General features: G+C 43.6%; 3 protein-coding genes across 4 annotated transcripts in view; 2 read left to right on the forward strand and 1 right to left on the reverse strand.

The window, feature by feature from the left end:
- Positions 1-5,904: 5,904 nt before the first annotated feature.
- LOC108579585 (selenium-binding protein 1-A) lies at positions 5,905-7,972 on the forward strand. Of its 2 annotated transcripts, none has more exons than XM_017943157.1 (8): positions 5,905-5,985; positions 6,050-6,204; positions 6,306-6,485; positions 6,564-6,867; positions 6,938-7,198; positions 7,280-7,613; positions 7,690-7,812; positions 7,893-7,972. In XM_017943157.1, exons 1-8 carry the CDS (start codon positions 5,970-5,972, stop codon positions 7,939-7,941), a joined length of 1,422 nt encoding a protein of 473 aa, XP_017798646.1. In that variant the 5' UTR covers positions 5,905-5,969; the 3' UTR covers positions 7,942-7,972. The 2 variants fall into 2 exon arrangements, with proteins under 2 accessions (XP_017798646.1, XP_017798648.1); XM_017943159.1 differs by having other exon boundaries at positions 7,292-7,613.
- A 211-nt stretch (positions 7,973-8,183) lies between these two features.
- On the forward strand, positions 8,184-8,964 carry LOC108579645 (protein BUD31 homolog). Its single transcript, XM_017943231.1, has 3 exons — positions 8,184-8,358; positions 8,480-8,602; positions 8,720-8,964. Exons 1-3 carry the CDS (start codon positions 8,265-8,267, stop codon positions 8,935-8,937), a joined length of 435 nt encoding a protein of 144 aa, XP_017798720.1. The 5' UTR covers positions 8,184-8,264; the 3' UTR covers positions 8,938-8,964.
- Positions 8,965-11,139: 2,175 nt separating this feature from the next.
- LOC108579722 overlaps positions 11,140-15,492 on the reverse strand; it is an 11,668-nt gene continuing 7,315 nt past the window's right edge. The window contains exons 7-10 of the mRNA XM_017943330.1: positions 13,931-15,365; positions 13,336-13,846; positions 12,867-13,248; positions 11,140-12,821 (exon numbers count right to left, since the gene is read on the reverse strand). Of these exons, the coding sequence (XP_017798819.1) occupies positions 12,673-12,821; positions 12,867-13,248; positions 13,336-13,846; positions 13,931-15,365 (2,477 nt within the window). The 3' untranslated portion in view covers positions 11,140-12,672. The remainder of the gene's footprint in view (positions 12,822-12,866; positions 13,249-13,335; positions 13,847-13,930; positions 15,366-15,492) is intronic.

Consider the following 15,492-nt stretch of genomic DNA (forward strand, 5'->3'; position numbering starts at 1 on the left):
CTCTGTTACGAAATTGAATCGATCAATTCGTATAATTGCATCTTGGATTAGAGGTATTTATGTACATATTTCGTTTCTGTTCGCGCTCTGCTGATGTTTCTTTTACAACGACTCCGTTTAATATTACGTTTAGGTGTATGTATGTACTACATGGAAGGATGACTTGATTTGTCAGTGAAAAGTAATAATAAGAGTAAATAGTTTGCTCGGGTTACTATTTAACAATCGTACCGTGAAGAAGGTACGACAGTGAAATGAATTTGTTCGATTAAACGCGCTAGATTGGGCTACCTCTATCGCGATAACAATTTTCCTTCCTTCGGTTGTCCACACTCCTATAAGTATGTATTTACTTACATAAGTATCTATCTACATGTATGGTATAATACACATGCATTGGTGTACATATGTGTACGTACGTACAGCTACACCCGTTCGAGATAACGATATCTTTAAAGCCGGCTGTTATCGCTAAAAGTCAGGTGTGAATTAGGGCCAGTGGTGCTCGATCGAACCGAATCCGCCGACCCCACTCGACCACCCTGAGCCCTCTCCACTTCCTCGTTTAATTTAATCACAGAGCAATTGTAAATTCCACTTTTCAATAGGTTGTATAAGATTTTCTCGTAAGAAAAGGTTACTACCGTTGGAGGACAGCATTTAGGAGAAAAGGGTAAACTATGCGGTAAATACGATCCTGGCACATTTGCTCCTTATTCAGAGACGTGAGCGAGCGAGACGAAGGAGACGCGGGGGTAGCCACGTATAACAAAGATTCATCGGGACCGGTTTCGTGTTCTGCCCTTTTTTACATTCCCCGAAGAGGCCCCGCCGAGCCACGGGTGTGAAAACCGACACCCACCCACTTGTTATTTTGTCAAAGCCAAGCCCTCTGAAAATTATAGGAATCACGCAGCATCGTCGCGTCACGTTCTCCTCTCGAAACCTACTCACGCCAAATTATTCTCCACTGCACGCACCTTCTCAATATTTTCTACCTGTCAATTAAACATACATGTACATAAATATGTAAGTACTTACTTACTACGTGGATACCAAACTATTCTGTCGTCCTACCGATATGCACTATTTGCACACACGCTCTCTCTCCCCACTATCCTTTCCTTCTTTTTCTCCTCCTTCTCCTCCTCCTTTTCGATCTACTTACTCTTTACATATACATATGTATTCACGTTTTAAATACACACTATGACTGCGTAATAACGCTGTTTGAAATTTTTTAATCGTTCATCCCTAGGCATCCCATACATATGTATATTATACCATCTAATACTGTATCGTGAGAGTTATCAACGACCACTTGTTACGCAAACGCTATAAACATTTATATAGTCTTGCTTATTTTTTCCATAAATTCTACATTCTTACTTGCCTATTGAACAATTTGGTTTCGTTTGAAATTGCGTCGTTATCGATACGCCACTGCGCAGTCTTGCCGCGCATCGATTTCGAGCGTGCTTATGATTCTCGAATCGAACCGGACAATACTTTGACAATGAAACAGGATAAAAGCAGAATTAAAGAGACAAATGCAATAAAAATGAACGATACCGTAGTAGTAATTAATTTAACGAGAATCACATGACATAAAGTACGCGTACAAATTTACCTGCCCCATAGTAGTTTATTATAATATAATCCCATCGCTATACATACTTTGATTGTCGCGAAATCATGGACACGAAAGTATACAAAATACGTGTATTTTTTATAACAATCTACATACATGCGTTACGTGTATATACACTTGTTTGGTACAACAAACACGTTTGTACAATGGAACATTCGTTGTCGAAGGGTTATGATGGAATAAGTAAACCTCTCTTGTCAGATTCGTGATTAAAACGTGTAACAGAAAATACGAAAGGGATAGAAATTAAAACCAACGTTCCATTGTTCCCTTTGAATTTCCCTCTGAAGAAAATCATCTTTCCAATGGTCAAAGATAAAATTCTGTAATCAACTGTGTTTCTTCTGCGCCGCATTCGTCTGGTTAACGAGAAAGAAAAGAAATGGAATTTCTCTCGAAGGAAATGGTGTTGCCATCTAATGGAACAAAGTGGCACTATCGAGGAAAATTGTAAAATCAAAGAATCCTGAATGTATCTTGGTTTTTAGTGCTACTCGAATTAACGCGTAACTCAACGATAACAACAATATAAAATAATTCTTATGTAGATTCCTCCCCCTCCTCTGCCCTTTGCCGTCTACCCTGAAATAACAAGAGACGAGAGAATAAAAACGTATGACACGTGTACGACACCTAACTACTTATTTATGTATTTAAATGAATGTGTCACGATACGAGGAAGAGGAGGTGGTTTGAAGTAGATAATTGCTAGCTCTTATTTCTTACCGTATCACATGACGGACGTATGAGGGAGGCACCCTCGTTATATTTCGGTAAACTTTTCTCTATAGGTTTACCGCGACGACACACAGGCTGTTTTATCTTTATCGACACAATAAAACAGGAGGTGTAAAAAGTACCACACTGTAAACATTTTACAAACATATGGTTAACCTATAATGTTTGCCTACGGTATTCGCCTGGATCGCAACTTTCTTGTCCTTATCTATTTTTTCATTCCTTTCCTTGTGTAACTCGTCTGTCTAATGCTATCCCTGCGTCTGCTGCTTATTCTTTTCCTTGCCCGTTATATTTATCTCTATTACTAACCTTACCAATTCTATATCATTAATTGATGCATTTGTAACGTGACACATTAACAATACAACACCACAGCCGATCTCTTTTAACAATTGTACGAAAAATTATCTTTCGCAGAAATGATATGATAATGATGAGTAAGTGCATACTTACTTGTGCCCTTCGGTTAACAAGAACAGAGAATTATTTAATCCCCAGACTTTATCCTACTACATATTTATATATTTGTATGTTTATACACATATATTTACTGTATTTCTCTATATTGTGTATTTTTATACATATATTAAGCATCCACGTGAGTACTTAAGTACTTATTTACTTACTTTCATGAGTAGAAATAATCTCTCGAATATATTTGTAAAAACTGGCATAATATATACTAATAATTAACAACACTTGTTGCCTATTATATATCATAGAATACATACTTACATTTATGAGAAACAGAAAAACAGTGCAATCAATGGTTATTTTCCGCCAAAGTTAATGTAAGTAATGAATAAGCAAGGAAAGGTATAGGGATAGGCAAGGATAGCAATGGTACAGTACGTTATATGTACACGAAAGCAATAGGGACACACAATGCAGAAAATTTTCAAAAGCGAGACTAGCGTCATCTCGCGTCTGGTAACTCGAACTACGATTTTATAATAGGAACACTGAATGTAAACAAAGGTATTAGACAAGGAACGCACTAGTGAGTGACAAGGACAGAGAGAAAACGTTTTCTATTGGCTGTCGGGCAGCCAAGCTTCACCAATCACGGTCTAAACCAAGTCGGTCGGTGAGAAAACATTAATAACTCGATAATTACCACGATTTTGTGAACTTTTAGAATTGAAGAATATAGCGTGAACCTTCAGCAACTTTCACATATAGTTTTTAGTGCGCTGAACCCTTTCGATAATTAGTTATTAAGAATTTTGTTACGTGATATCGGGAACGATACCGCATACCGTCAAGTACCTCTACGGTTTTTCAATAATTTCATACCTTTTTACTAAATTCTCATGCAACTAACTATACGCGTCTGAAAGGTAACTCTTTTGACTACATTCTCATATAATTTTTATTAACATAGTCCATTTAGTTTAGGAGTTATTAAACATTATACGAGAGTGTTCCCTGTACATCGCATCTGAGTAGTGTCAACTGTTATAAACAATTGCTAATATCTTATAAAGCACACGTCTTACAGCTACCAAACTAATTGTAGAATATAGGAAAAAGTCCATTATACATTCTACATGCTTAAAATTGCATAATTTATCACGCATTTCTATCGAAATAACGAAAATGTGTTACCCTTGAATGCGACAGGTGTAAACGGGTATAATACCTTTCATAGCTTTCTACTAAATTCTTGTGCAAATAACTATATTGAATCTGAAAGGAAACACCTTTAGTTACATTCTTGTCTAAGTTTTATTAACATATCCTTTGTGGTTTGATAGTTATTTAATATATTCTTTGGGTGAGTATTACAGGCGTCACATTCAAGCGTAACACATTTTCGCTATTTCAATGGAAATTTTCAGTCGCTATTTCATGATCAATGGTTAACCTTCAAGCATGTGAATGTAGAATGGACTTTTCTTTATACATATTGTTCAATTAGTTTGATAACCGTAACTGCCGTTAGTTCGCGGAGCCAAACACGAGATGGCGCTCCCTTTCCTTTTTATATCACAGATTGCTGCAAGATGCGTTCTTCTTTATCCACCCACGCAGGAAGTAGAAGCAGGAGGTACTCTTTAGGTGTGTCTATTTTACCACAGGAGTAATGTATAATAAATAAAATATATTTTAACAAAACCTCTTGGAAGCTGTATAAATAACTGTATAACTGTATAAATCTTCTATTTCCTGACGCTTGCTTTACAATTTATTCTTCACCCTTTGACCGCTTCCGCTTGACTGCTCTTGACTGACTTTGACTAACTGACCCTCAACCGCTACTCCTCCTGAAACACAGTTAAAGAAAAGGTGGCGCTGGAGTTCCCATCCACGCATCTCGAAAATTATTTACATAAGTGCAAAGTCGAAAAAGGAAAGTCCCACTGGGAAGTGGGATCAGTTTTCACAACATGACGGCAGCACTCGCGTAACTCGTTATCGTGGCCGGTTTAACGATTTTGTCGCTAGCCCCGAAAACATCGAACCTTGAACCGCACTCAACAAATAAACTTTTCCTCGAGATGATAAACGACGAATTAGATAAACTGAACAAGGGGTACGGGGCCCTAGTGACGTGCTGGATCTTGATAAAGCATGATTGCCACGAATAATCACCAATCATGCACGATAAAGTCGTTTGAAAGGGAAGTGCACGCGAGAAGAGTGTGGAAAAAGAGTAGGAGGAGTTGAGAACACTAGCTCATGGAGCATCCATGGAACAGTGATTCTCCTCGAGTACGAATCAATTGTGCGATGCATACACACATACAACATTCCCTCTCCTTCTAACCAAGAACCGAAAACTGTTGTATTCCGCGGCTCGCGATTCCTTGCGTTGGTTTATTATATTCAATAGGTACGCGGTAGGAGAGCCTGACGGAAACTGGGGCGAAATAAGGGAGCTATTCTGCGCGTAGTACTATTCGACTTTATTAGACAGTTCGGTGACGTTCGGTGCGTGAAGACCACTAGACAAAAATCTGCTGTTTCGTCGGAAAAGGTTTCTAGATATAGGTTCGGTAAGTACGAGAGTAGGGGTTGGTCTCAGAGGTGAATGTAGGGAGAGGCGGTGAGGTCTAGGTTCAGAGATGAGTAAAAGTAAAGGATGATGTGGAGGTCTAGGTTTCGGGGTGACTAACGTTAGGATGATGCGGATTTGTTTACAGTTAAGGAAAGGAGGCAGGATGACTAAAAACTAATGAAAGATAGGAGAGAAGTATACGACAGAACGAAACGAAGAGAGAAGCAGCGAAAGAGTGGAAAGCGGAGAGAATGTATGTATAATAAGTAGGTATGATTAAATATCGCTAACTAATACAACATATGTATGCTTACTTATCGGTGTGGAATAGAGGTGGCTATTTTTGCAACGCTTCAAAGAGATATTAGATACGTGTGGAATCTCCCTTTCCTCTTCGAGCAATTTTTACCAACTGTATCTTGCACACAACCAAACGGACGGTATTCTCAAGCGTTCCAACGACGTGGTATGTACTACCACGGTGGTCTACATATGCATATAGCTTGTTTGCTTCAGTGCGCATGCCTACGGGACTGACTACGACCGCCGTTACGTTACCCTAGCCCCAAGAGCACAATGTCCAAGAGCAAAGGTACGATTTTACATACAACAACAACAACAACAACAACGTTGTTTCGTTCAACGGTATTTTGCAGGTTGCACCGGCCCTGGTTATAGATCGCCAAAAGTAGCGATGCACGAGGGTCCTCGCGAGAAACTCATGTACGTAACCTGCATTCACACGGATCCAGATAAGTCCGACGTGCTGTGCACCGTTAACGTGGACCCCTCAAGCGTCGATTACTGCAAGGTAGGTGTAGCCAACCACACGCACGGCTGAATGGTGAAACGCGCTGGAATACATACGTATTTAGGTACATATTTATGTATGTAAGTACTTCTTTCTTCTAGATTGTTCATAAATTGCGGATGCCGCACGTCGGTGACGAACTGCATCACTCCGGCTGGAACATTTGCAGCAGTTGCCACGGTAAACAACGAAAACGAGATACTTTGGTGCTTCCCTGTTTAGTATCCGATCGTGTTTATTTCGTGGACACAAGCGAGCAACGGACACCGTCCATCAAAAAGGTTCCAGAGAGTCGATGCAACTTACTAGCCGTATCGCGCGGCTAATCTTCGTAACCTTTGATTTCTCTTAATCTGTAGATATTGACCCCAGCGGAGGTGAATCGACACGGGGTATCGACTTTGCACACCAGTCACTGTGCGCCCAACGGCGAAATTTTGATCTCTGTGATGGGCAAACCGAACGACGACGCGGTTGGTGATTTCCTTCGCGTCGATGCCGAAACGCTCGAGGTGAAAGGCACGTGGACCACGGGAGAGAAAAGAGCCGCTTTCGGTTACGATTTCTGGTATCAACCGTATCACGATGTACTCATCGCGACCGAATGGGCTACACCGAGAGTCTTCAAAAGGGGCTTCAAAAGCGTCGACGTCACTGATCCTGGTTCGTCTCGTCTCTCTCTCTCTTTCTGTGTCGCGCGTGTTCACCTCTTCTCTTTCTCCCTGTCCCACAGCGATATACGGCAGGAGCTTGAATTTCTACTCGTGGACCGAAAGAAAGTTGAAGCAAGTTGTGAATTTGGGCAACGACGGAATTGCGCCGCTCGAAGTACGATTTCTCCACGATCCGAAAGCTAGCGTGGGTTTCGTTGGTTGTGCGGTTTCTTCCAACGTGTACAAGTTTTACAAAACACCGAACGGCGAATGGGCTGCGAGAAAAGTCGTTCAAATCCCCCCCAAACAAGTCGAAGGTTGGATCGCACCGCAAATGTCAGGTGACTATGTATCCATATCCTAGCTACGCGTCCAATACTGTACTATTGTATGTAAATAATTTATCTATTTGATACACACAGGAATGATTACAGATATTTTGATCAGTCTGGATGACAAGTACCTTTATCTGTCCAACTGGCTTCACGGAGACGTTAGACAATACGACATTTCCGACACGGATAATCCAAAATTAACCGGGCAAATTTTTCTGGGTGGCTCGATTCTAAGCGACTCGAAGGTCCGCGTGATTCGAGACGAGGAACTGACTAGCCAGCCAAGTCCAGTTTACGTGAAAGGTCGTCGACTTGATGGATCTGCGCAGATGCTTCAATTGAGCCTGGATGGAACGCGCCTATACGTCACCACTTCCATCTTCAAACCGTGGGATCGACAATTTTACCCCGATCACTTCAAGTATAATTTCAATTTCATCCAGATAACAATACATAACATATAAATATACTACTTGCACGTGTTTCGATGATTCTAGAAGCGGCTCGACGATGCTCAAGATAGACGTCGATGTTCGAAACGGTGGTTTAAAGCTCGACGATGAATTTTTGATAGACTTTGGCGGGGACAGAAACGACGTACTACTCGCCCACGAAATGCGGTACGCAACTCGTTATTATCCCTCCTTTAATTACCATGTATGTATGTACTAGCAAAATCATCGTTCACCTCTCTTTTCAGTTACCCAGGCGGCGATTGTTCATCAGATATATGGCTATCGGAAGATTGATTCGTCGTCGATCGAGCGTCTATCTTTTTTCTACGCTATAATAAATTACATACTTTTTCTTCCTTTATTACTTTCATTTTTCTACCTTCCCAACCGACGCACCGCGCCGCACACTTACCTACCACATTCCTATCGGTAATATTACCTGTCGTCGCTAAACGCTAATCTCCTCAACCATTTGGAGCAAGCAGTTGAAGTATGCGCGATTACGTTCATATATCGGTTCCTCTGGCGCACCCTGTTACGCAGCTGCATTCACGCGTCTTTCCGCTCTTTCGGTACTTGTTGTGTTGCTTTGAAAATTGCTCCTATGTGAATGAACAATGCCAAAGGTGCGTAGAAGTAAAAAACCACCACCGGATGGTTGGGAGCTGATCGAGCCAACGTTAGAAGAATTGGAACAGAAAATGCGAGAAGGTAATGCGTGACGGAAACGACAAATTTAGGTTATGGTTGCAAGTTTTTAGTTGACCATGAAAAGAAAATCTTTCATCTTTCATATTCGCTCGTTGTGAATAATCGTATGCGTATTTTTCAGCTGAAACGGAACCACACGAAGGCAAACGAAAACAGGAATCTTTATGGCCGATATTTAAAATTCATCACCAAAAATCACGATACATATACGATTTGTATTATAGGCGGAAAGCTATAAGTCGCGGTAACTAAACCATCCACCAATTTCTACACCATTCTCTTTCCTCCACTTAATCCACGTAATCTCTCTAATACTACTTTCTCTTCTCCTTCTCCTTTTCCTTCTTCTTTCTGTCCACAGAATTGTACGACTATTGCCTCAACGAGAATATCGCCGATAAGAACTTGATAGCCAAGTGGAAAAAAGTGGGCTATGAAAATTTGTGCTGTTTACGTTGTATACAAACCAGAGACACTAATTTTGGTACAAATTGTATTTGTCGAGTACCCAAAGGCAAACTGGAAGAAGGAAGAATAGTGGAGTGTATTCATTGCGGTTGCAGAGGATGTTCCGGATAACGTTTAGCACTTAAGATAACAGTCGTGTAATTATATTTTCTCTCTTTCTTTGCTAATGCTTATCGCCTATTATTAAAGCCTCTGTCGCGTTAATGATAGTCGACAAACGAGTATGATTCCCCCCCTTTCCATTCCACCGTATACCATTTAACCGTACGGATAAATAATCAATTCTTCACATCCGTGACAAAACTGTAATTCGTTTCTTTAATCGACGCAGCAACCTGGTACATTGTTCTCTACGCATCAAAATGATCCCAAGGGTGATAACGACGGACATGAATATATGTCGTGAGAAAACTAGCTCAGCCGCAATGAAAATTGCTTTTCCGTTATTGCTGCTTACACGCTTATTTCAACTACTATACATGTACAATATATCAACTCTCTAGCTATTGTCCATACTTACTTTTTTTATTTTACCAATTGCGGTATTTTGCAGCTCGTAAAGCTCCGTGAAAACTGTTTGGTTCTCCTTGTGGGCAAACGTTTGGCTACACTGATTATTCAATACGATGAATCTTTTACCGTTCCGCCAAACTGTACCGGTACGTGCCGCTGCTGCTGCTGACGACGACGACGACGACGACGACGACGACACACCACTCGTTCTTACTTTTGCATTGTTATTCCGACCATCTCCTCCTCTATCCTCTATTCTCGCGGATAAAAATGAAACGGCCGAGCGACATTCCTTAACGGTAAAATCCTTTGCACAAGTTTGCGTGGTAATCCCTATGATTTGCCACGAGTATTTCACGGTACAGTTACACATTGTCTCGTCATCCTCGACAACGCCCTCCTTCTCCTTCGCTAAATTCTCCAAAAGTGTTTGCGACGTTTGCGAACTTGTACCAACCACCTGCCACGAATACTTCATCCTACACGGATGGTAATGCTCCATTTTTTCTTTCCCGTTCGAATCCAGAAAACTATCGAACGTGGCGGTACAACGTCCAACAAGTCGGCCAGCTACCTTCGATTCGATACGCTTAACTGGAATATTTATCTGTTCGGTATCGTTGATAATAGCTTCGGCATCGGAGGTATAGCAATACGGATGAAAAGAAGATTCCCTTCCAACATTACGTTTCTTTGCCGTTGCTCTAATTGAAGCGACTTTGTTCAATAGAACCGGCTCGCGCGAAATCTCATTTTCCATCTTTTCCCCTTCGTCTCTATTCATCGCCGATGAACGGCCAATTTCCTCGGAAACATACCGCGATCCTGACACACCGCTCTTTACCTTTTTCAACTTGAATTTTTCACAGCTGTTACCGTTCGTCTTTGAAAGATTCGATAAAATGCATCCAATGTCGTTTCTCACCGTCCTCCCATCCATTTTGCCGCTTTTCTTCCATTTATTCATCGGTTTCATTGGAACAGTTTTACGTTTCGCGAGCCAAGTAAAAGGCAGATCAGACATCGACGAGGGAAATGGCAACAGTTGCTTTTTTCTATTCTCCGACCGTTCGGAATAATTTTCCGATTGATTGTCCAGAAGAGTGGTGGAACTTTCATCCAACGTTTCTCCTTTGCCATCCTTCCCTAATTCTTTCCTCTGAAAACGTTGCTCGTTAATCGTCTTCCCTCCTTCCTTCCCTCCTCCATTTATCCTTCGGAAGGATCTACTTATGTATGGTAAGTAAGTACATGCGTATGTACATATGTCGTAGGAAGAGGGGAGAAGGGGGGAAACGAAAGAAAAGGAATTTAGATATTTAGATACATATAATATGTATGTAAATATATATAAGCAGCGATGATTCAGGATAGGAGAATACCCCGTTTGTGTAACTTTCCACTGGAAGACAAGATGGTTTTTTCAACAATGACATCCTGATACCGCTGCTGTTGTTGCGTCCACTTGAATTAATATTCGCTCGGGCATGTACAGGAGCGCGTTCCCTTGTGAAAACTGTCCTTGCTATAGGTACGAAAACATTCTCCGTGATTAATTCGACTTTCGGCACAAGAGTAGGCGTTTTCGATTTTAAGCTACTCCTCCGTACACGATTCGCTTTCGCGATACTTTTGCACTTCATCGTGTCTCCTAATTGAAAGGGTAAGTTTGTCACCGTACTAAATTACGTCTACTTGCCAATTTTCGACTGACTCGAAACGAAGGTTAAAAATGTTCTTCTTCTTGCCTAACAAGAATCACTCGATTCTGCGAAAGAAAAGAAAGGAAGAAAGGAAGAAAGAAGAAAAAAAGAGAAACGATCAAATCTCGACGATATTATTCCAGAGGGCGATCCAATCGTGGCGAATAGTCAATTGAAAAATCGTGTAACTATCATACATCAAAACGGTTTCTTTTTCTCTCCTCTCTCTCTCTCTCTCTCTCACACGCGCGCACCTCGCTTCCCTCTTTCAATCTCATCACTGATGATATTCTTTATTTGTAAAAAATATAATAATACAAGGATGACGCTGCTGGCAGTAGCGATAATGTTTGCAACGACGACGCTAGTGAAGGTGACAACGACGAGAAACGGTAGTATATAACAATAACAATAACGTTTCACGTAAACGCGTAATCCAGTGTAAAAAGTGCTGGTAAACGTATAATAATGGTGAGGAACGTTAGAGGAAAGGTAAAAGTGGCATAAAGATTCGTTCGATAGAGTCGGGGGAGGGAGAGAAAGAGAGCGGCGAATTTCGGTGTTTCCGAACCGCGGGCAGAGAGGCGGGGTGATTTGGATCGTTCGGTAAATGAAATCACATCGTTCGTCTGTCGTCTGTCGTCTGTCGTCTGTGCGTCAGCGCACAGCATCCTGAAGATTCGTTAACAATCTTCCGTCATAATATTCTACGTTATTATCGTTTAATCTAATCAGAGAACGCCAACTACGTACGTACGTGTGTATGTATGTATACAAAAGAACACGACTGTTCGTCGAATCGAATTCGATAACAATTTCATCGATGTTTGATTTCAAGTTTATTCGCTCTTGGTGCGCTTACTCCCTAAAATAATAAACACTTCCTATCCTTTAATATCGAAGTATGTATGTACAAATGTGTTCGGCATATCCACCAAACATTCGCAGGCACTCTTTATAACGTGTATTACATGTAACGCGCGAATACAATTGTTTTGTCAACTGAACCATACGAGTGAAACATTCCTGAAAATGATCGCGTCATCTTCGCGAACCTAAGCCCGTGTACGCGCGATATAACGTTCGCGCGTGACCGTAGAAAGCCCAATACTTCCGTTTCTCTTACTTTCTTACTCGACGATATAACAAAGTGCAAAGAAAGGATATTGTGGGTGTTATTTGCATATTTTCTATTCCCTTTTCCTCCTTCCTCCCTCAAATTCCTTCGCTTCTCTATACACATGTATATGCATATGTACGTATGTGTTAATGTTAATGTACACCTAAAACAATACACTTAACTATCTTATCTACCTATTAGATCAGTCATTCGTCTAATTTACCATTGTTTCCCCTTTCCTCTACACTCTTTTCACTGTCACGAGTAAAACGAACGGAGCAATCGAATTCAACGTGTTTGCAATTGAGCGTCTACGATGTGATCGCCGTGCTTTCGTTTTGCCCCATCCCTCCTTTAGTCGCTCCATGTCCGCGCCTCCGTCGCCTGCGAGGAGAAGGAAGAAACGTCTTAACCGTGAAGCAAACCGCAAGGTTGAGATCAGTCGACAGCATTGGACATTGGTAATGGGACTAGTGACGCAGAGGGTAGGTTGTGTGAATCTTTCTGAGTTCAATAAGGTACGTGAATATCCCTGGAGGCCGCACGCCGTCTGCAAATTTTACAAACTGTGATCAAGCAGATAAGGCCAAGGAGAATGGCGAGGGCAGCGCCTAGACCGGCACCCGCCCATCCAGCAGAGCCCACAACACTGGCTAATCCTCCGATGCCACCGCCGCCGATTCCGGCAATGTTACCACCGCCACCGCCACCGCCTCCGGCGCGTTTTCCGAGTACGTCGGTGCCACATGTTTCAATCGATTCGTCGTTCAAACCCAAGTCGTCCGGGATACCCAAGCTACCGTTGTGCGCCGTGTTCTTAACGACCGATCGATGATGCTCCGGCACCGGACAGTTCACCACACCGTTGCACACGAGCCTGGCGGGAATGCAACCGGCGTCGCCCGGACATTGGAATCCGCAAAATTCCTCGAGCTTCTGCGTATTCAGCCCACCCGACGAGTCACGCGGTAGATGATACAATTCCGTCCAAGCGATTTTAAACGCCGCTCTCGCCGGAGCCATCGACCCGGTGAACTGAACGATCACGGTCGGCCATTCCCACTCCTCTGGCTGTTGATCGCTCGGCTGTAAGTGCGTTTGAGTTTGAACGGGATCCAACGGGCTGCTGCCGGTGTCGTGATGGTCCTCCCCACCAAAGGTATGCGTGCAGACTGGTGCGATCTGTGCAGCTGATATAATCGGCATTTCTCGAACGTAGCTCACGTTCTCGCCGCATATACCGAGAAACGGTTCTGTGCTTCCAGGCAAGAAGATCTCCAGTTTCCCATCCTCGCAGGACCTCGAGGCGAACTTGATCTTGTCGAAATGCAACCAAACGTCCCTCTCTCGGTTCACGCGCAACTCCCATATGCACTTGATCGACCGTGGCGGAGTAACGTATCCGAGCGCTTCGTAGTGCGGAAATTCGATTTCGCCGTCGGTGGTGGCTGGGAGAACCGCCGGTCCGCACAACGGGCTGTGAACGAACTCGTACCGCGCCTCGAACAACGGCGCAGACTGTTTGAAATAGCTTACCGCGGCATGCGCACCATCCACCAGTAGCTTCAACTCGAGCTTCTCCCCGCGCGAGATCACGCGAACCACCGGTTCTCCTCCTTCACCGCCGTTTATCCTCGATCGACAAATGCAATGTCCTCTGCCGCCAACGATACTACTACTACTACTACTACTGCTGCTGCTGCTGCTGCTGCTACTGTTCCCTTGATGCTGATGCTGCTGATGCTGACGTTGATGTTGTTGCGAGTACTGCTGATGATCGGTGGCCGTGGCGTCCGCAACGGCCGGTTCTCGGATGATCAACCGATCCACTCGACTATCCCAACAATGACCACACTGTGCGTACGGATGCTCTTTGAAAGAGACCGACTCCATCGTGAGTATCACTCTCGCGTACAATCGCTTGTCTGTGACGAAGGTGTAGGTGCAAGACAGGTCAGACGGTGGATCACCGGGCCGTTTATAAACGAGAGTGTTGAGCGGTGACCGAAGTCGGCCGGAGCGTTCTTTCCACGAGGCGAATGTTTCATCGCACTCTGTTCCAGGAACGGGCACGCCGATTCTGGTCGCGTTGAAGAAATCGTAGTGCGCCCAATAGTACAACGAGCTGCCGGAATAGCTGCCCGTTTTGCTCTCAAACTTGACAAACAGAGCGTTCGAACTCGAGACGAAATCGTGCTTCTCCATCGGTTTGCTGAACGTGTCGCAGAAAGTTTTAATGATCTTCGCGTCATCTGGCCATTCGGCGTCGTACAGGGTCAGGCTCTCGCCGCAATCGCCGTCGTACGGTTGTATCGGCGACTCGATGCGATTCACTCGAAAGCTGGGAAAATAAAGCCTGGCGATTTCCCCGGGCCGCCCTTTCAACAGATAGGTACAACTGGTATGCGGTGGATACCAGTGTGCTACCGAAAGGAATATGCCTTCGTTACCGGTGTGCAGAGACTCGCTGTTCAATAGCCAATCGCAGCTGCCGTTTCGCACCCCGGCCGTTTCCACGTGGCCTGGCCAGTTGCCGACGTTGAAGTGGAAGCCGGTGTTCAAGAGGGGGCCCGCCGGTGACGAGACAAACTCCACGTAAAGATCCTCGCTGGTACCGATGATGCTGTACGGGAACTTGCCCATACCACAAAACGTGCCGATCGCCGTGCTATTCTCGTCTTTGCCGTCGTACACGCGTATATAGTCGTACGGGCAATGCTCCGAGCCGGAACTGATCGGTCTCATCGGACAGGTCATGATGTTCTCGCATCTCTGCCCGTCGATGTTAAACTCTTCGTTCTCGATGTACAACTTTATGAACGGTAGCCGCGTGTTCAGCCGGTACTTGCAGTGTAAAGCGCGCGGATATATACCCGGGTAGGCCGGGCTTTGCACGTAACACGTTTGCAACCTGCAATCCTTGAATACTCTCTCGCAATAACTTCCGGGCACGATCTCGCCCCTGCGGTTCGGGTAAAGCTCCGGATGTTGGCCGTATCTCAGATACTCTTCGAACTGTGGTTCTGCTCGAGAGTCGAAGCTGAAATACGTCTGATCGGTAAAGTTATCCGCGTGGAATATCACCCGTACAAAACTTGTTTCGGAGATGAACATTTGCTGTTGCTCCGATTCGCCGCAATAAACTCCCGGATCCTTTCGATTGCTCACTTCCGTCTTTGTGTTTCCATCCACGATCTGCAAATCGTCATACAGAGTACTCTTCTACCTTACACCTTCTTTTATCAACCGAACCTTCTCATTTTTCTCCCTCTCTCTCCCTCTCTCTCCCTCTCTCTCTCTCTCACTCTCTCTCTCTCATACACACACGCA

The sequence above is a fragment of the Habropoda laboriosa genome, unplaced genomic scaffold, assembly GCF_001263275.1.
Source record: "Habropoda laboriosa isolate 0110345459 unplaced genomic scaffold, ASM126327v1 scaffold33, whole genome shotgun sequence".
In the NCBI taxonomy this organism is placed as follows: domain Eukaryota; kingdom Metazoa; phylum Arthropoda; class Insecta; order Hymenoptera; family Apidae; genus Habropoda; species Habropoda laboriosa.